The sequence below is a fragment of the Peromyscus californicus genome, unplaced genomic scaffold (genome assembly GCF_007827085.1).
Source record: "Peromyscus californicus insignis strain IS unplaced genomic scaffold, ASM782708v3 Scaffold_83__1_contigs__length_181783, whole genome shotgun sequence".
Lineage (NCBI taxonomy): Eukaryota > Metazoa > Chordata > Mammalia > Rodentia > Cricetidae > Peromyscus > Peromyscus californicus.
In genome coordinates, this window is record NW_026294599.1 from 65,962 (window position 1) to 87,052 (window position 21,091).

Genomic DNA, 21,091 nt, shown 5'->3' on the forward strand with positions numbered 1-21,091 from the left:
TGTAAGAAGATAATTAATCAGTGACTGCATCAATTCATTAGTTATATATTTGGATGTTCTGTTTCTCCATTTCCGAATATTGAAAGATTATCAATTCCTTCCAGGCTTTCCAGTTTGACTTTTTGTAAGTGTTAATAATCATCTCTCTTGAACCTTTGCATTTCTGTGGTATCATTTGTCTTCATTTATATTTTTATTTGACTTTTCCTTTCTCTTTTATTTCCTAAAATATTTTCAACTTTGTTTGTATTTTCAAAACACAGCTCTTAGTTTTATTAATATCTTCAACTGTTCTCCATGAGTCTATTTTATTTATTTCTGTTTTGATCTATATTATATTTTTGCACATTTTTGCTTTAAAGACTATTTTGCATGTTGTATGCAAATACATCTCCATTCAACCTTGGTGACAATTTAAATGGATTTCATTTCCCATCATTCCTTTTCTGCCTATATAGAGCCTTAACATCTGTCTCTTGAATGTAGCATATCATTGGATCTTATATTTTCATTCATTCCATTATTCTATATCTTTTTATTTGATAATTCATTGTTATTTAATGTAATTATCTAGGGGCTGGAGAGATGGCTCAGCAGTAAAGATCTCTCACTAGGTTTGGTTCTCAGTGCCCACTGGGTCACTCACAACCATCTGTAACTCTAGATACAAAGAATACAGTGCCCTCTTCTGGCCTCTATAGGCACTGCACACATATGGTACACAGACATACTTGCAGATAAGAAACACACACAAAATAAAAAGAAATCATTAAAGCAATTATCCATAGAAAAGGATTTACTATTGTAAACAGTCAAAGAACAAAATTGTATTAATTTATTGTGAAGTGCTGTGTATTCTGTTTATTTATTTCATACATCAAGGAAGTGTTCTTTGAAAATAGTCTCCAGCTCTTTCATGCATTATCAGCTTATCCATTAAAATTTGAAGCAATTACTGCTGGGTACTTTTCTTCTGATAGTCTCCTTCATGGTTTGTTACTGCCACCACAGTTTGAAACTGAGATTAAAAGTCTGTTGAATTGTCTTGGTAGTAGTTATTTTCAATATTTTTTTCAGCTTTTTCAATAGACTAGCAGATTATTTATGCAGCACCATTACAATATTTTAATATGATTTGGATAACATTCTTGCTTTTACAATAAATTACACTTTCATATGATTTTTTGTTTGCTAGCTGATATTCTTTCATCACTTGAAGGACTTTCTGTTCTATTTCTTATGAGGTGAAACCCCTCCTTTCTTCTCTGGGAAAACCTTCCTCTCCCCTGATCTTTCAGAGAGAACTTGCTTACATATGATACCCTTGATAGAAGTTGCTTGTTTTCTTCTCAATATTTTGAGAATTCCTAAGGAAATGACAAATAAACTAAAAAATTTATATGAAAAACGAAAACAACAAAGCATCATAACCAAGATAAGTTATTATGAATCATGTATTTGGCTTAGGGTCTCAGAAGGTTAGAGTCTGTGATGGTGGAGCAAAGGCATGGCAGAAGAAACATCTGAAAGCTTACATCTTGTGACAAAAACACAAGGTGGGGAGAGAGAGAGAGAGAGAGAGAGAGAGAGAGAGAGAGAGAGAGAGAAGACAGAGACAGGAGAGAGAGGAAAGAGGAGAGAGAAGAATCAAACAGAGACAGAGACATAGAGGAGAGACAGAGAGACAGAGAGAGAAGAGAGACTGGGATTGGCACGAGATTATTGAAACCTCATAGTCCACTCACATTGACACATCTCCAACCAAGTCCTACCTCTTAATCCTTCCCAAACAGTTCCAATGAGGGACAAGTATTCAATTGTAAGATTCTATGGAGCTATTCTCATTCAGACTACCACACCCTCTTATGCAATATGTTACCTTTTCCTTACTTTTGGCTTTTGAAGAATCACTGCAGTCTGCGGTGTGGATCTCTTGAAGTTCCCTCTATTGGAGTTATTCATAGATGCTATGGATCTGGCTGTTAAGTTTCTTCTTCTGATTTGGAAGTTTTCAATCATCATTACTTATGCTAATTTCCAATGCTGTCTTTTATTCTGGTCCTGCTTAGTTACAGTCAAAGGAAGCTGGGAGAAGTGGTGTGAGCTCCTTCTCAGGACAGCACTCAATCCTTTAATGGATGGTGTCCTCACCAGTCTCCTTTGTTGACTGAATTGAGACTGGCCCTGCAACATAGAGATAAAAGGATGGAAAGTTACCAGGAAGAAGAGTCTTAAATACTCAAAGTGCCCTATGCACAGAGAATGCTCTCAGGCTATCAGGAAACCCTGGTTTCAGATTTAAGGAAATAAACATTGATCACATGTGAGCTGCTGTAGGTGGGGGCTTTTGTTGACTTTCATTAGCTACACAGCATATGTCTAAAATATAAGGCAAGTATGCCACTAAAATATAAACATAAATGCTAAATGTGCCTCTGGAGGAATTTTTTAGTTAAAGTTTTAAATTTGCATATACTAAAAATGTTTCATCTTAAAGAAACAAAATACAGAAGTGAGAAGAAAGAAGAAAAGTCGTTGCATGTACAGAAGAAAAGGCCTAATGGAAGAGGGGTAACAGATAATAATGCTTTTAGTTGCACTTACACCCTTGCAACATTTTCTTTGAGACACTCTTCACAACTGTATGAAATGATAACATTTTGTTTTCCTTACTGTTTTGATATCATGTATTCTTTATGCCATTCTATTCCAAAATGCTGTGTCACAGGTCAGAGATGTGAGATCCTTTTTTCAAGGTGGCTAAATAATAATATTGAAAAATTTATATTGCTCAAACTTTTTAAGGAACTGGAAGATGTTGGGCTTATCTGGAATGAATGATTGAAATGCTCCTCAGAAACTATGGTTTCTTCTGTGACTGTATGCTACTTATGTCCAGCTGCATGGTAGAGGGCTCCTTAAAATATTAAAAAATGGTACCATTAATTCAATGTGAATTGCAAATGAGGATGCTCAGCTAATGTTGTCCCTTGAGTTGGGATTGGTATTAATAGTTCCCAAATAATTTCTAGGCCCCGTAGATAATTTGAAAAATACCCCTTCTAACATTTGCCAGAGATCACTTATTTAAACATTTGCAGACATGGGAGGTTCATGAAATATATTGCCACACTTAAGCTTCCCTTCAATTGGGCTTTATGTGGTTACATAAGGTTTATTTTCTGCCTAACAAATTCTATATATTTTTCTCTGAACTTATCGATAAAATAAACAGTCTTAAAATGACTTTGGGAACCATAGTGTACTTTTCTCCAATTAAGTTATCGGAACAGAGATAGAAACTTAAAGAAGTTTACATTTAAATTTTAAATTTCAATTTTCTGCCATCGAAGATCAGAACAAAAGGCATGCATGTTAGCTCACACACATAATCTTAGCACTTAAGAATCTGAGGCATAAGGATTATCATGAGTTTGAGGCCAATATATGCCATAGAGAGAATTTTAAGCCAACATAACATAGAATGTGATTTTTCTCAAATGTAAATAAACAAATAAATAAAATAAATTACAAATAAAAGTAGAACATTAATGCTTTTTCTTTGAGTTTTATTTTTTATTGTTGCACATTTTGGGGGAAAATCAGTTTTGGAGATAAGGAACTATTTGTTCTAAGACTTCTACCTCAACAGTTTTTAGAATCTACAGTGAGTTTTTACTTTTAAGGTCCTATATCCCTTCACATTTAGTTATGTTCTATTCCTGGGGCAGGAGATCAGAGCAGGAGACCAGGACATTGGACCTCCACATGTCAGGCTCTCAATGCACTGAAGAGGAAGATACTAGCAATTCTTGGTTCAGTTTTACCATCCCTTACTCTAGACACACTTTGGAACTCCTCTGTTCTGAAGTCCCAGTACATGGCAGCCTTCGACTCTCTGGTCTTTATTTTTTAATAATTTTAATTTTTTTCTTTATCTTTCTTTTTATTGGAAATAGATTTTATTTTCTTACACAATATGTCCTGATCATAGTTTTCCCTCTCTCCATTCTTCCCATTCTTCTCTACCTCCCCTTCCATCTGGATCCACCTCTTGTCTCTCATTAGAAAACCAACAGGCATCCAAGGGATAATAATAAAATTTAATAATATAAAATAAAAACTAACACATTTAAATAGAAAAAACACACAAAACAAACAGAAGGAAAAGAGTTCAAGTAAAGGCACAAGAACTAGATGCAGATGTAGATACCCACTTGTTCTCAAACTCCGGAATAACACAAAATGCAAAATGGAAGCTGTATGCACAAAAGTCCTGTGGGGAATAAGAGAGAAAAAAAGATTTATAAATAAAATGAAGTAAAAATACTAAGTAAGATAAAGTTTATTTGTTTGTTTTTTTAAGAGGAAAAATACTGACATAGCATTATGAGACAAGAAACCTCCAATGATGAGGCTGAACTCTTATTCTATTGGCTATATATTGCTGGGCATGCAACCTACCCTTAAGAGCAGTATATTTCCCCAGTGAGAATCTCTTGGATGCTGTGGGATATTGCTTTTATACACTGGTTTAATAAAATGCTGATTGGCCAAGAGCCAGGCAGGAAGTATAGGTGGGGCAAGTAGATGAGGAAAATTCTGAGAAGAGGAAGGGATGAGTCAGGAGTCGCCAGCCAGACACAGAGGAAGCAAGATGACAAGGCAGAACTGAGAAAAGGTACCAAGCCATGTGGCAAAACAAAAATAAGAATTATGGGTTAATTTAAGTGTAAGAGCTAGTCAGTAACAAGTCTGAGCTAGTGGCCACACAGTTTGTAATTAATATAAGCCTCTGTGTGTTCCCTTGTGTCTAAGTGGCTGTGGACTGGGCAGGACACAGGAAAACTTCCAACTACAATTGGTGCCCAACATGGGACAAGAGTTTCCATCTAAAACCTGAGAGAACTTAATAAGAGATTTTAAAACGGAGCTAAAAACAGCTTCGTAGTTGTGTCTCAGGCAAGCCATGAGGTGCAGCATGGCAGATTCCCACCAAGTTACACAAAGATGTCTTCAAGCCATGCAGTGCACTGTGTGGTGGATTTAGCTTTTGCTAGCACAGACAAAAAAAGTAGAGGTTTCTGGGCTACATGCTGCTTTGATAGAGGCATAGACCCACTGCTTCCCAGAGTCAGTGGACAGCCTGGTCCCAGAGCTGGTGGTGAATTATCTCCACCATGTTGAAAAGCTGAGATGGGCAGAGTCAGCAGCCAAGGCTGCAGCATCAGTACTAACCACTACAGTTTAAAGCAATAGTTTTACAATAAGGCAGATTCAGATGGAATAAGACCTTAAATAGTCTACAGTGTGTGTAAAAATGTATGTAGGCTTGGAAGAGAGAGGAAAATGAATATGAACAGTTATATAAAGAAAGCAGTGGTTTCACAAAATAAAGTCTTTAAAGAGACAGTAAAAGTAATACAAAAAATAAGCCAGGCAAAGATGGAAACCACAAACAGATTCTAGATTATATTGTCTTTGGGATTTTTAACTGCAGAGAGACATTTGATGGTAAAAGCTGCTGAGTTAAATCAATATGTATATTTTAAAGATATCTTGATTTCAAAATTTATGTCTAAAGATATGTTGCTTTGGAAAAGAGGTTCTGCTTTTGTTTCCACAGAAGATGAGAACCTGTGGATTGCTTCCAGTCATCTATGATAATCAAATTTATAGTCATGTTAATTAATTTTTCTAGGTATACATAGATATACTTCACTTAGGTAAGTAATCTCCAAACACTTCCTGGTCAAGGAAGACCCCCCTGAGAGGTCTCCAGATGATGATCCAACATCCAGAACAGTTTCAAGGCAACAGGCTCAGAGAATACAGTGTCACAGACTATTCTAGTTAGAACTTGAGCATAAATCTTAGTTTTTTCAGGATCCCCATAAGACTACCAGCACCCCCTATGAGCAGGAAGTAGCCTAGAAAACTATGCCCACTGCTGTAAATATCTTTCTGTATAAATAAAACACTGATTGGCCAGTGGCCAGGCAGGAAGTATAGGCGGGACAAGGAGAGAGGAGAATTCTGGGAAGCAGAAGGCTGAGAGACACTGCCAGCCACCGCCACAACAAGCAGCATGTGAAGATACCGGTAAGCCATGAGCCACATGGCAAGGTATAGATTTATAGAAATGGATTAATTTAAGATATAAGAACAGTTAGCAAGAAGCCTGCCATGGCCATACAGTTTGTAAGCAATATAAGTCTCTGTGCTTACTTGGTTGGGTCTTAGAAGCTGTGGGACTGGCGGGTGACAGAGATTTGTCCTGACTGTGGGCAAGGCAGGAAAACTCTAGCTACAGCCCACATTCCCAAAAAATGGATATTAGATGTTTGTCATTGTTTAGGTTGTTGATTACAAATTGTTATTGGTCATAGTCAACTTCTTTCTAAAATAAGAAAGGGAGTATGATATAGAAATATAGGATATAGATATGATAGGATGAAAGAGTAGATTGTTGACTCTACTTTTAAAGAGCAACAACTTGTTTAAAAATGTTTTATATTGCTATGGATTTTAGTTTATTGATACAAATTTAATTTTGTTATACTCTATGCATATTACTACTCTTGTTTAAAGTATTTTGTTTGTGCAACTCATTTGAAATTGTAGTATATAGTTGAGAAATACAGATTAGTAATTAGTCATCTATGATAATCAAATTTATAGTCATGTTAGTTATTTTTTCTAGGTATACATAGATATACTTCACTTAGGTAAGTAATCTTCAAACACTTCAAAAACATACAGAATATGTCATTTAAAATATTTTAAGAAGTTTGACTTTCTGGACATTGAGACATGTCTGCTTCTGGCTGCACCAATCTACTACAAAGAAGATAATGGGCATTGAAGAAACTCATTATGGAGTTTGCTTTCTTTGTCACAAAAATTAACAACTGGGCAAAAAAATGCCCTTTGCATTGACTAACTGAATATATGTTGTATAAACTGGACATGCAATACCCATAGGAAGGTGACCACTGAACATTACAAGGTGCGATGGTCCTTCAGGTTCCTGCTTTGCAGAAGAAACTGCCAGATATTCTACAGGACACAGAGAGAAGCAACTAAGAAACTCTAGGCCTATAGGCTGAAGAAAGATGCCCAATATTGCAGAGGAACTTTGAAGGACTATACAGGCAGGCAGATGTCTCTGTCATTTCCAGAATTTTTAGAAGTTGCTTAAAATGGTGCTTCCTATTTATTTAGGTAATATTATATCTTTCTGAGGTCTTTGATGTAGTTGATTGGCTATGATAAAAGATAAATTGGATATGAAACTTTAGACTCACAAATATAGGATAGATGATAGAATATTTTCCTTAATTTTGCCAAATACAAATAGACTAGATATTTTAACTATAATTCTTGCTTGATAACAGTTCTATTATATGTAATTTTACTATGTTAAAATTAAAAATGTTTCTTTTTGATTACACAGAGAAGGGGAAATGCTGTGGGATATTGCTTTTGTACACTGGTTTAATAAAATGCTGATTGGTCAATAGCAAGGCAGAAAGTATAGGTGGGGCAAGCAGATGAGGAGAATTCTGGGAGAAGGAAGGGTTGAGTCAGGAGTCACCAGCCAGACACAGAGGAAGCAAGATGACAAGGCAGAACTGAGAAAAGGTACCAAGCTACATGGCAAAACAAAACTAAAAGAATTATGGGTTAATTTAAGTGTAAGAGCTTGTCAGTAATAAGTCTGAGCTAATGGTCATAGAGTTCATAATTAATATGTCTCTGTGCATTTATTTGGGTCCGAGTGGCTGCAGACCAGGTGAGACACAAGGAAGCCCCCAACTACAATTGGAGAAAACTAAATTTTCACTTGCAATTAGTTATCAACTGGAAATAGCTTCTGGGTTATGGATAGGGTTACGTGTCCAGATTTCTTTTCAGGTCTAGGACCCAATTTGGTGTAGACTCATGCAGGCCCTGTGCATGCTGCCACAGTCCTTGTGAAATTCAATTGTGCATCAATATTCTTGATTTAGAGAACCTGTACTCTTGGTTTTCTCCATCTATCCGTGGTCCCACACTCTATCTGCTTCCTCTTTCAAAACACCCCCTGAGGCCTGAGGGGAAGGATTTGATAGAGACATCTGTTCTAAGCTAAGCAATCTAAATTCTTTCACTCTCTGCATAGTGCCTGACTGTAGCTCTCTGCACCTAAAACTATTGTCCACTGGGGAAAGTCCTCTTGATGACTGAGCAGTTAACTATGAGTATGTCATAGATAAGCCATAGATACATTTGAGTATGCCATACTCTGAGTATGTGGAATATCATTAGGAGGTTTTTCTTGCTATGTTTGTTTCATTTGGAAAGGTGTTATTTGGTTTCATACTAGATCCCTGACCTATCTAGTCTCAGGTTCTTGCTTATCCAACCAGTGTCCAGTATGTGTTCTATATCATGGTGTGGGCCTTAAGTCCAATAAGATATTGGTTGCTTACTCCCACAAGATTTGTAGCACCATTGCACTAAGTATATTTTGTTGGCAGAACACCATTGTAGATCAAGGGGTTCATGGCTGTGTTACTGCTTATGTTTCTCCTTTGGTAGAGTACCTCCTTGTACCAAAGATGCTAGACTATAGGTGTGAAGGCTGTATGTAGGCACTAGTTTGACTTCTCTGGGTTCATGTTCAATGAATTGTTGGTGTTCTCCTCAACAGTTGATGTCTTGCTGTCAGTTTGTGGATGACAACCTATAGCCCTGGCAATAATCTCAGTTATTTGGAGATTCACAAGAACCCCTTTGGCCAGCAGCTCAATTAGATGTAACCCAATCCTGGTATTGAAAGCTTCATTTGGTGACAAGAGACGTCCAGTTGGAGTTCTGTCTCCCCAGTATTTGGTAATTTCATGTAGATCATCTGCATATATGTATATATTTTAGGAATCTTTTTCTCTGTCATATTTCTATACTACCCGTTCAGATGGCTGTTAGTTTTAGCTCTCTCCATGTATTTCCTTCCTTGTCTTCTTCCCTTCTCCTCTCCATGATCCTCCACTTCCAGCACCCCCTAACATCTATCCATAACTGTTCTATTTCCCTTTCCTAGAGAGATCTACCTGTATTCAGTCCTTTACTCTATAACAAACCTTTGTGGTTATCTGGATTTTTGCTTGGTTATGATTATGATTGTCTTAACAGCTAATATTTACATATAAGCTAGTATATACCATATTTGTCTTTCTAGGTGTGGTATACTTCACTAAAGATGAGGTATTTTTTAATAAATATTTTTATTTTATAATTTAAGTTTATTTATCAGTCATGATTCCCCTGTCCTCCCTCCTCTCACCCCCCAACTTTCCCCCCTCCTATCCACCTCCCATTCCCACCTCCTCCCAGGCAAGGTATCCCCTGGGGAATCAGCTCAGCCTGGTAGATTCAGTTGAGGCAAGTCCAGTCTCCTACTCCCTGCACCAAGGCTGAGCAAAATGTCTCAGCATAGGCCCTAGGTTCCAAAAAGCCAGCTCCTGCACTGAGGACAGGTCCTGGTCCCACTGCCTGGGGGCCTCCTAAACAGTTCAAGTTCATCAACTGTCTCACTTATCCAGAGGGCCTGGTCCATTTTCATGGGGCCTCCTCAGCTATTGGTTCACAGTTTATGTGTTTCCACTAGTTTGGATATTTGTCCCTGTGCTTTATCCAATCATAGTCCCGCTATCTCTTACTCATATAATCCCTCCTCTCTCTCACCAACTGGACTCCTGGAGCTCCACCTGGAGTAGTCTTGGCTGTGGTGGCTCTTCACAGCAGTAAAACAGTATCTAAGATGCTCACCAAGGACATCATCTGTGCATATAAATACATTTTTATCTGTTGAAATGTGAAAATCATGTGTCAATAATAAATGACTTTGTTAATGACCACTTGTGTGAAACACGTGACACTCTTCCTGAACTAAGGGTCTGGGACTAGAGACTGTCATGTCTGGGTTGTGTGCTTTCAGCTGCCCAGATTGCAGCCATGTAAGGCTGCTCTAGCCTTCCTGCAGGTGTCCAACTGTCCCTTGTTACACATGGCTTCTGGGAATCCTATTGGCTTTCATCTGCTTTATGACATCATTCCCCCCTCAACCAATCAGCACCAGATAGAGTCTTGAGGTTGCCATGTGTGACCAAATGTGCCTCAGTGCTGAGCATCTTTGATCCTGCACAGACGTGATTTTTTTACTGCGAAACCTAACAACCCGCTCTCTCATTCCTTTATCCAGATCCTACTCCTGTTTTGTCCCCATTCCTTTATCCAGATCCTACTCCTGTTTTGTCCCCATCCCTTTACCAAGATCCTACTCCTGTTTTGTCCCCATCGCTCTATCCAGATCCTACTCCTCTTTTGTCCCCATCCCTCTATCCAGATCCTACTCCTGTTTTGTCCCCATCCCTCTATCCAGATCCTACTCCTGTTTTGTCCCCATCGCTCTATCCAGATCCTACTCCTGTTTTGTCCCCATCCCATTACCCAGATCCTACTCGTGTTTTGTCCCCATCCCTTTACCCAGATCCTACTCCTGTTTTGTCCCCATCCCTCTATCCAGATCCTACTCCTGTTTTGTCCTCATCCCTCTATCCAGATCCTACTCCTGTTTTGTTCCTGACTTGAAGATGTCAGGTAGGAAAAGAAACTTTAATGTTTGTTTAATTGGACAGCTCACTAAATTGGGAAGCATCAAAACAATGTGGGATAAAGGGGAAAGTGGTGAACAACAGGTTGGCGCCCTAACGTGGTCTCATCTTTGACATTCCCTAGGGTTGAGATTTGGACAGAGTATTTCCTCATCCTCTCAGTGAATGTTCCTTCACCTTCCTTGGTGAGATAACCGGCTGACAGGGCTCAGGTTTCTCTGAGGTATTGAGTGTTTAGGAGCAAGACATAGAGAAGAAAATCAGAGTTTCTGGGACTGTTTCAGCTGAAGCAGAGAGAGAGAGCTGGGTATGTAATGAGGAGAACTGAGGGCCAAGACACTCCCCTCCACACAGTTTTCCACAATGATACTTCACAGTTGGTGCAGGTCAACATTAGTGGTGAAATACGAGGGAACTCGAGAGTGTGTCTGGCAGTGTTCCATTTGCAGCTGAGATGAGCTGACCTTTTCTGGCTAGGCAGATGTCCCTCCCTCTTCTGTGTCCTCACATGTGTCCTAAAGCAGTGGGGGAGAGGAAAGTCTGCTGTCCCTGCTAAAGCAGGACTGTTTGTTACAGTGAACAACAGAAGCAGCTGTGCTCTCTCTGGCACCTGCACACTTGGACAATGACAGGTACCTTCCTGATAATAAAGGTCCTCACCCATGTTTTGTGCAGTTTACAGATAGCTGTACAACCCTGGCCCAGACTCCATACAAACTCCTAAAGTGATTAGTCAGAGCATGGTGCCATACCCCTGCAATCTATGCCCTTGGGAGACAGAGGCAGAAGAATCAAGGAGACCATGGCTGTCTCTAGCTGCACAGTGACTTTACTGATAGCCTGGGTGTTAAAGACCATTCCTGAAGAAATACAATAAAACCAATGGAGTTTTAAAAATCAGCATTCCCAATGTTTGGAGTCTTCTGTCTAGTTAAAAGAGAACTAGAGAGGAGGAAGAAACGCAGGGCAGGGAGGCTGAAGCTATTGGAAGAGCACTTTGGGGCTTTTTACAAAAAAGAACAGGCCACCTGGACCTGGAGATAGTCAAGAAAAGAGAAAGATGCAGTGGTGGGGGATAAAATAGAATGGAGGAAAGGGAGAGCATGGAACTTGGAGGTCTTAACCATGGTAACATAGGATTTATGGGACTGAATGCTGAAGGGAGCCAAAAGACTTCATTGAATAATAAATTTCTCTGGTGATTGAGTAATTTGCTCAGCATGGGGCAAACAGAGACGGATTTAGTGAACATGTAGGTTAGTAGACCAGGAAGTAAACTGAGGCTGGGAAAATGTGTAACTAGGACGGCAAACATGTCAGGAAAGGAACCTTTTGTGTTTGTTTTTTCTCTGCTGTTTTCTTGAATACTGGTGATGCTTAACAATTATGAAAATGAACTGGGTGGTGGTGCACGCTTTTAATCCCAGCACTTGGGAGGTAGAGGCAGGTGGATCTCTGTGAGTTCGAGTCCAGCCTGCTCTACAGAGCGAGATTCAGGACAGGCACCAAAACTACACAGAGAAACCATGTCTCTAAAAAAAGAAAGAGAAAATATGAAAATAAGCATGCTATAGATATATCATAACAATTCTGAGCTGAGTGTCTGGGCTCATAGGTGAAATCTCAGCACCCAGGAGGCTGAAGCTGGAGGACTGATGCTCATTGTTGGCAAATCAAGGATAAATGGTGAATCTCAAGCCAGCTTCAGTCACAAAGACAAACTTATTCCTGAAAAAAATAAGAAAATAGAATTCTTTCTGCATACACTGCTAGCTCAGTTAGAAAGGACTGAGAGAAAGTACTGGGTCCTTTATTTCTCTGACCTCTGGAGAACACATGAATTGTTGAATATGTGGCAGAGCCTATGTGCCTTCAGGATCAGCTTTCAAACTGAAGCTGCTTCTTCATCTTCACAGTCATTGTCTTCACGAGAGTACAGACTTGCAGATCGTAAGGAATCATAGAAGTACAAAGAACAGATAGGAATCCAACAAAACTCAGGTCTGCATCTCTAATTTATTTGCTCTTTTTTTCAAGAAGTCTGACTAGGGTACCAGTGTATCTTTATGACATCACTCTACCTCTTAGCCAACCAGTACCTGAATGGTCTTTTGGTCTTTATGATGCTGACAAATTTAATTTTCCTCAGTGTCCAGTATCTCTGACCCTGGACATGTGGGTTTTTTGTTTCTGAAACCAGACAGTGTTTTTGTCTCTTTATCTGGTTCTTATAACTGTGTTTTTATTATCTTCCCAACAATGTCTGGTAAGTAAAGAAATTGAAACATTTCTTTCATTCAATTTTCCCACACATTTTGACAAGTCCAGAAAGTGTGGATTCATGGGTAGAATACTGAACTAGAAGCTGTTTTCCTAACTAAAATCTTTTCCCTGATATATGTGGGGTTATGATTTTGGACAGAACATTTCCTCTCTCACTAAATGGATCTTTACATTCCACAGTGGAATAACTGACAGACTGGGCTCTGGGCTCACTGAGGTGTTAAGTGTTTATGAGCTCAGTGTAGACAAAATACTCAAGTAGTTCCTGAGAGCATTTCCACAGAAGCAGGGAAAGAGCCAGGTGTGTAGATAGGCACACTCAGAGCCAAGATGCTCCACTGCAGCAGCATCAACCCTCCACTAAGTTTTCCACATTAGCATTTCCATGTTAGTGCTGTTGAGCAGTAGTGTTGGGATGTGAGAGGAACTGGTGGCCACATCTGCCACTCATCCATGAGTAGGGTTGCCTTGGAGGAGCTGGCTGGATAGGCAGCTGTGTCCTACCTAGAGATCAGTGAGCAACCCTCAGGACAGGACCTTCAGGGTAGAGAATTGGGACTGTCTAGGGCACATGAGCAACTGTGTCTCCTGCTGTGGTCCCCAAAGAAACTCTCTAAAAGTAGTTCAGGGACAGGACTGCTTATTCAGGAGTGTCCCCTGAGCACTTGGGAGCTGAGATAGCTGAGTAAACACTAGTTCATGGCTAGCACCCTCTGTGGCATAACGAGTTCCTGGAGAGCATGCCCTAAAAATAAATCCCTGTAGAGTTTTAAGGGAATCTTTTCTATTCATTGTACTTTTTTTCTAACATATTTTTACTGATTATTTGGCAATGTTATATAATGCACCTGATCAAAATAGCTTCCCATTCCTTCCAGGGTCATTCTCCCACCCTTTGCCTCCCCAAAAGAAGAAAAAATATACATAAATTCTAATTTGTGTTTTCCACGTAGTTGTTGGTGCATGGTGAAAGTCTCATTGGCCAGCCCCTTTAAAATAACTGAGTCCTTCCCCAAACTCAACAGCCACATCTCCTGCTGGAAGACATCAACTGAAAAGAGCTACATTTCAGCATCTTTATAACAATTTAAGGACTCTCATCAGTGGCTTACTGTCTAGACTGCTTCCTTTTTTATTTGAAGGTGGGAAAAGTCTTCTGTGATAGGTTTCTCATTCTCAACTATGAGGCTACAGTCATTGTTACCACTGCAAAAGAATCTTCCTTACCCGGAACAGCCAGTGGCAGCACAGCTCATTGACTTCCATATGGTTTCTTGTGGCAGCATGGTTTATGGACACCAACATGGCCTCCAGCTACAGCTCAGTATCTGGAGGCTTTTTGAGGAAACCCGATCCAGAAAATGAACCATTCTCCATCACCATTAGTGTGAGCTTCAGCAGCTGTAGGTTCACTTATCTCTGGCCCATGTATGGAATCTGCTCTGCTATTCTTCTTTTTTCAATTTCATGAGACCACTTCTTAAAAGCATCTTCCCATACGACCTACCATATTTTAGTTGTTTTTGAGATTCTGTGCTCTCTCAGATTCATCCTCTGCTACCCTATCTCCAATCTGACCCTCCTTGGGTCTCTCAGGCTCCTTAGAGCTGCTCCATGCGCCTGTAGATGCCAGCAGCCACTGTCATCTTGAATTGATCTCCTTTGTAAACTCTTGAAAAATTTTATTTAATCCCAGTTTTTAAATTAAAATAGAATTCAGGTTGTAACTACTATCTCAGCCATGAAATTGCAGGATTAAAGCCTGTATCTCCATGGCCATCATGGTCAGTGAGCTAGCAATATGTAAATTAACATAAACTAATATTGATTATTGGAGAAGCAAAGTAGCTCCTTTCCTAACTACTTGTATCTGCTAACAGGTGATATTCTCACACCTTGGCTCACAGACCATCAGAGCTGTCCAGATATTAAAGGACCTTTCATTGCTGGAGCTCCAAAGAAGGTAAGTCTCATTGCTGCTGAAAAGAGAGGTCATTTGTATGTAATCATATGGAGCAAATGTAAAAGCCTGGTGCCCTTTTCTATCTTTAAACTAGTGAACCTCACTTTTTTTTCTCCCTGGTGGACATGTCTTACTTACTTTGTCTTTCATCAGAAGTGTGATCACAGAAAGCAGGTCAATAGTGTGAGCAGTTTGTCTCTAGAATTACATTACACTTCTGCTCTCAAAGGACACTGACGGCCAAGAAAGGTTCAAGAAAGGCTTATGCAATGCTGTGGTCCACGGAGATCACAGTTCCCAAAGGTTTTTTTTTTGTTTTTCTGCTGCTTCTGAGCCTTAGTTCCTGGAATCTTTAAATAGGAGGAACTGAGTTTTTCTGGCTCATTGTCTCACAAAGGCTCTTGGAGACTTGAGTGTCCTAAATACTAATTAAATCACTTTGGGCACCTCATCACAAATCCTTTTGCTTCTAGCTGGGATTGCATTGTTGGAGGCATGAGTAGGGTTTCCTCCAAGCTTGGGTGCTCTCTAATTGCCTTGGCAACATCAGGAGAGGCCCGTGTGGTTAAGTGCTGGGTTTATGCTTAAGCACAATCCTCTGATGTGTGCATAACCACTCATAGATACGTATGTCTTCTAGTGCAAATCTTCTAGTGAATAGGTGGTGTGTAAGGTCTGTTCCTTAGGTCAAATTCTAATCAAGAACTCCATCACATTGTTTTCAAAGGACACAGACATCCCTATTCCCAACTCTACCTCTTTACTACTGTAGTAAGAGGATCCCAGGCTGGGTTTGTTCATACATTTATTGAGCTGAATCAACAATGTGGTGTTTTATTTACTCTAATTTCATTAGGGAGATGAATGTGTGTGTGTGTGTGTGTGTGTGTGTGTGTGTGTGTGTGTGTGTGTGTGCGTGTGCACGTGTGCATGTGTATGTTTGTGTGTTCTAGACTGCTGGAATGACAGGATGGCAGGAGATGCATTTTGATATTCCCCATCTTCTCTTTTTCTTAGATCTGGAGCACCATTCGCAGACATAACAATGCTACTCTTCTGACCCAAGAGCAGTTCCAACTTTTAAGCTCTCTTGAGAAGAATATTTACATCAATAATAACATTCCCTGGAAATCTTACCTTGAACTGAAGACCTATCAGATAAAAGCAGAAGTCCTGCTAAATCAAGGCCTCACAGAGGAAGCACTTGTGATGTATCACAAATTTTCAACGTGAGAACCTGCAGTTTTCCACTTCCTTTACCATGACTGATCCCTCACTCATCCTATCCTCCTATTCATGCTTCTTACCCTTGCAGACCATATGGAACTCGAAAAAGCCATCTTTTAATCAGATGACAGATTTCTCTGGCAGATCTGACACATGCTTTTCCTTACTGTTCAAAGACATGAGGACCAAAGTTGGTGGTATCACATCTAAGGGATTTCATGAGTAGGAGAGTTCTTGAGGTTGTGTCCACAGGGCCCAGCTTTTAGACAAAAGAATTGACAGATGAACAGGATGTGTCTGCACTGGTGAGTGTTTTGAGTGCTCTATCTCTACCCAGGCAGCCAGTCGTAGGCTTATTGCTGTGTGTGGCAGAGCCAGATTCCTCTTCTCTACATCCTGTAGCCTATTGATTGGTATAGCAAAGAGGTTAGCCTTTCCTGTAGCTACACAGCCATCAGAGGACTGGGCTGTGGACCACCTAGTGTTGGAGTGGACTCAGCACAGTCCCTGAGATGTTCACCATACTTGGGTAGGCAGAGTAAGATTGCAGAGCTGTCCCCAGGGAATGACTCCTATAGTTTTAATGACAAGAACATTGTGTGTTTGAGGAAGGGAATGATGGTAAAGGTTTCACAAGTCATATTTAGCCCTGAGATCACCATTGTAGGTCAGCTGAGGCACTCTCTCGACCATTCCAGTAGTCTATAGTGGAGGCATCTTTGTGGATTTCTGGGAACTCTCTAGCACTCTGCTTCTTCCTATTCCCACGGGGTCTTTATTTATCATGATATTTTTTTCCTTCTTCTCCCACTGTGTTTCTGATCCAGCTGGGACCTCCTGCTCCCCGAAGCTCTCTTCCCCCTGACCCTTGCCCTCCATTACCACCCCCCCATTCCCAGTTTGCTCGTGTAGATCTCATCCATTTCTCTGTCGTTGGGTGATCCTTGTGTCTTTCCTAATGTCCTCTTTACTAGGTAGCCTCCCTGGAGTTGTCAGTTGCAGTCTGGTTATCCTTTGCTTTACATCTAGTATCCACTTATGAGTGAGTACATACCAGGTTTTTCTTTCTGAGTCTGGGTTACCTCACTCAGGATGATGTTTTCTAGTTCCATCCATTTGCCTGCAAGCCTCATGAAGTCATTGTTTTTCTCCGCTGAGTAGTACTCCATTGTGTATATGTACCACATTTTATTTATCCATTCTTCAGTTGAAGGGCATCTAGGTTGTTTCCACATTCTGGCCATTACAAATAATGCTGCTTTGAACATAGATGAGCATGTGTCCTTGTGATATGATGGAGCATTCCTTGGGTATACGCCCAGGAGTGCTATAGCTGGGTCTTGAGGGAGGTTGATAGCCAATTTTTAAAAAGCACCATAACGATTTCCAAAGTGGCTGTACCAGTTTGCATTCCCACCGACAGTGTAGGAGTGTTCCCCTTTCTCCACATCCTCTCCAACATAAGCTGTCTTTAGTGTTTTTGATCTTAGCCATTCTGACAGGTGTAAGATGGATATCTCAGAGGCATTTTGATTTGCATTTCCCTGATGATTAAGAATGTTGAGCAATTCCTTAAATGTCTTTCAGCCATTTGAGCTTCTTCTATTGAGAATTCTCTGTTTAGCTCTATAGCCCATTTTTTAATTGGACTGTTGGTTATTTTGATATCTAATTTCTTGAGTTCTTTATATGTTCTGGATATCAGCCCTCTGTCAGATGTGGGGTTGGTGAAGACCTTTTCCCATTCTGTAGGCTGTTGTTTTGTCTTGTTGACCATGTCCTTTGCCCTACAAAAGCTTCTCAGTTTCAAGAGGTCACATTGATTAATTGTTGCTCTCAGTGTCTGTGCTACTGGTGTTATATTTAGGAAGAGATCTCCAGTGCCAATGTGTTCGAGACAACCTACTTTCTTCTTTCAGGTTCAGAGTAGCTGGATATATGTTGAGGTCTTTGATCCACTTGGACTTAAGTTTTGTGCACGTTGACAGATATGGATCTATTTGCAGTCTTCTACATGTTGACATCTAGTTATGCCAGCACCATTTGTTGAAGATGCTTTCTTTTTTTCCACTGTACAGTTTTGGCTTCTTTGTTGAAAATCATATGTTCATAGGAGTGTGGATTAATGTCAGGGTCTTCAGTTCAGTTCCACGGTCCACATGTTTTTATGCCAGTATCAAGATGTTTTTATTATTGTAGCTGTATAGTAGAGCTTGAAGTCAGGGATTGTGATGCCTCCAGAGGTTGTTTTATACTTCTTGATAGCTGAAGTTTGCTGAATGTACCAGTAGATAGAAGAGTGAAGACTTTTCTCTCTCCAGGCACTGGGGGATAAGGGGATGTGGGATTTCAGGGTGTGCCTTTACTCACTCCATGAACTTCTCAAACCCTGAATTTCTTCAGGGCCTCATTTTGATACTTGTAACTTTTTGTCCATCTTAGTCACTCTGCTCTATTCCTTTAGACTCTTTATGGAGAAACTCAGAAAAGGCCCGAAAAAGTGTCTTTCAGCTCGAATAAGATCCAAAATCAACAAGGTGAGTCTTCATTGTCTATGTGACTGATCTAAAATCTCCAGAACATCAGTGAACTACTTAGAAAAAAGCAACAGATCATGACCCTGGGTATGATGGGAGCTGATGCTGCCTCAGCATAGCAGTACAGAGGAGAGGGATGGCAGGAAATGGGGTTCAAGTCATGCATGAGATACTGCTGCCTATCCCCACTTGTTTTCTTATTCTCTTTTCTGACATTAGAACTGTTCTAATTCTTCATTTCTGTTTTGTATTGCAGATTATAAATTACATTTTTGAAAAAGCTGAGAGCCTTAAATTCACACTCCGAAGAAATCATAATAAGGAGCATGAAGGCTACCTAGATAAGGTCAGTGTGTGAGCATGGAGGAAGGAGGATTGTGTGTCACCTGCTCAGCCTGTGCCCTGGGGTTGTGTTGTGTAGTTGTTTCAGTGAGTCTGTGATGCAATGGATAGGCTCCACACACAATTGAACTCACATGCACTTTATCCAGATGAGCCAACACACACACACACACACACACACACACACACACACACACACACACACACACACAAAGTGCAGTAGGACTCTGAGAATATTGAGACTTGGTTGTTACTGAAGAAGGCTATACAGAAACTGACTAAGGTGGTGGTGGCTGTTCTCCATAGAACTGCTACTCCATGATCCCTATGCTGAGATGTCAGACCTATACTTTGAAAATCTTTTTTGCTGGTAAGGCTTTTTCTTCTGGGATTTGAAGACGTAACCTAAATCTGTTTTTCTTTCCATAGAAGAAAAGAAAAGAGGAAGAGGCAAAAACCAAGGCGTTCTGGAAGCATAGAAAAAATCATGGACAAAACTCCCGAGACTTCCCCAAATTCAGCTCTCTTCTACACAGACTTGTGAGTCGTGGAAAGGTGGGCCCCAGCCTGACACCAACACCTAGAGAGGCTGAAGAGCCTTCAGGAGGAAGCACACCTGTGAAACAAACAGTGGTGTGTGGCCCACAGGAAGCCTTCGAGGAGATAACCCCCACCCCTTCAGCAGACACTCCTGGGGAGACTAAGGTGGTGAAAAGCCCAGGTGAGTCACCACAGGTCCATGACTTGGAAATGACTTGTGTAGAAGTGCTTCCCATTGTGCCTGGGTCAGCCACACAAAACTGAGACTGCAGCTCTACAGTAAAGTAAGGAGGTGCTGGTGCACAGGTGTCTGAGGTCTAGAGCACTGAGCAACACAGAGAACGTCCCTTCCCCTTGTCCATGTCCTCAGCCGTTTGCTTCCACGGATCCACTTTGCTGTGGTAACAGAACCTCCTGTGATGAGTGTTGTCTCGTTCCTTCCTGCCATCTGACTGTCTTGTCAAAATAACCTTTAACTTAGTTTACTCAGATAAGTTTCCTCAAAACTTGTTTGAGTTCAGATCCTCATCTTTTCTGAGCTCTGTAGAGATTTGAAGAAGCACATTAAGAAAATACTAAATCATTTTCCATCATAAGAAATGGTTACTTTATGAAACTTGGACTCTCAGATAATTTTAGGACATAATGGAGAGATGTGAAGGCAACAGGATTTCGAGTGCATGAGATTATGTTTTCAGCATTTGGTAGACTCTCACAGGAAATCCTCAAGCAGGGCCAGAGATGTTGACTCTGTGGGTGAAGCGCTAGCAGTGACAGTGTCCAAACCTGAGTTGGAATCTCCAGAAAGCACGTGACAGTGGGGTGTGGTTGGCCACCTCTACATTCAAGGTTCTCTTCAGGTGAGATGGGACAGGGAGAAAGGAGAAGACCTGTTTTCTTACAGCACAGCTAGCTGGGCAGACACAGAAGCACAGAAGAGATTCTGTTGGACCAAAGGGGCCAGGGAAGATCAGCACTCCAGGTAGTCAGTTCACATCTGCAGATATGCTGAAGCACCTGTGCATCCTTGCTCACACATCAGCGTGGACATTCTGAAAAACAAAAATTCAGATCATGGACATGTGCAAACACACTCACAGTTCATACGTAAAGGATTTTAAAGGGAAAATAGACAAATATTTCTGAAAAAAAGTTCTCAAGTATCTCATCTCATTTGGTTTATGTTGTTTGTTTCATTTGTAACATCTACTTTTTTTTCTTTTTTTTAATTTATTTTAATTTATTTTGCAATACAATTCAGTTCTACATATCAGCCACGGATTCCCTTGTTCTCCCCCCTCCCGTCCCCCTCACCTTCCCCCCAAACCCCCCCCATTCCCATCTCCTCCAGGGCAAAGCCTTCCCCACAGACTGAGGTCAACCTGGTAGACTCAGTCCAGGTAGGTCTAGTCCCCTCCTCCCAGGCCGAGCCAAACAATCCTGCATAGGCCCCAGGTTTCAAACAGCCAACTCATGCAATGAGCACAAGATCTGGTCCCACTGCCTGGATGCCTCCCAAACAGATCAAGCCAATCAACTGT

General features: G+C 40.6%; 1 protein-coding gene across 1 annotated transcript; it reads left to right on the top strand.

The window, feature by feature from the left end:
- The first annotated feature begins 10,242 nt into the window (after positions 1–10,242).
- On the top strand, positions 10,243–19,814 carry LOC128102853 (STAM-binding protein-like). The gene is made up of 6 exons (XM_052726746.1): positions 10,243–10,644; positions 14,822–14,904; positions 15,922–16,133; positions 18,596–18,668; positions 18,925–19,014; positions 19,440–19,814. Exons 1-6 carry the CDS (start codon positions 10,638–10,640, stop codon positions 19,812–19,814), a joined length of 840 nt encoding a protein of 279 aa, XP_052582706.1. The 5' UTR covers positions 10,243–10,637.
- Positions 19,815–21,091: the final 1,277 nt, after the last annotated feature.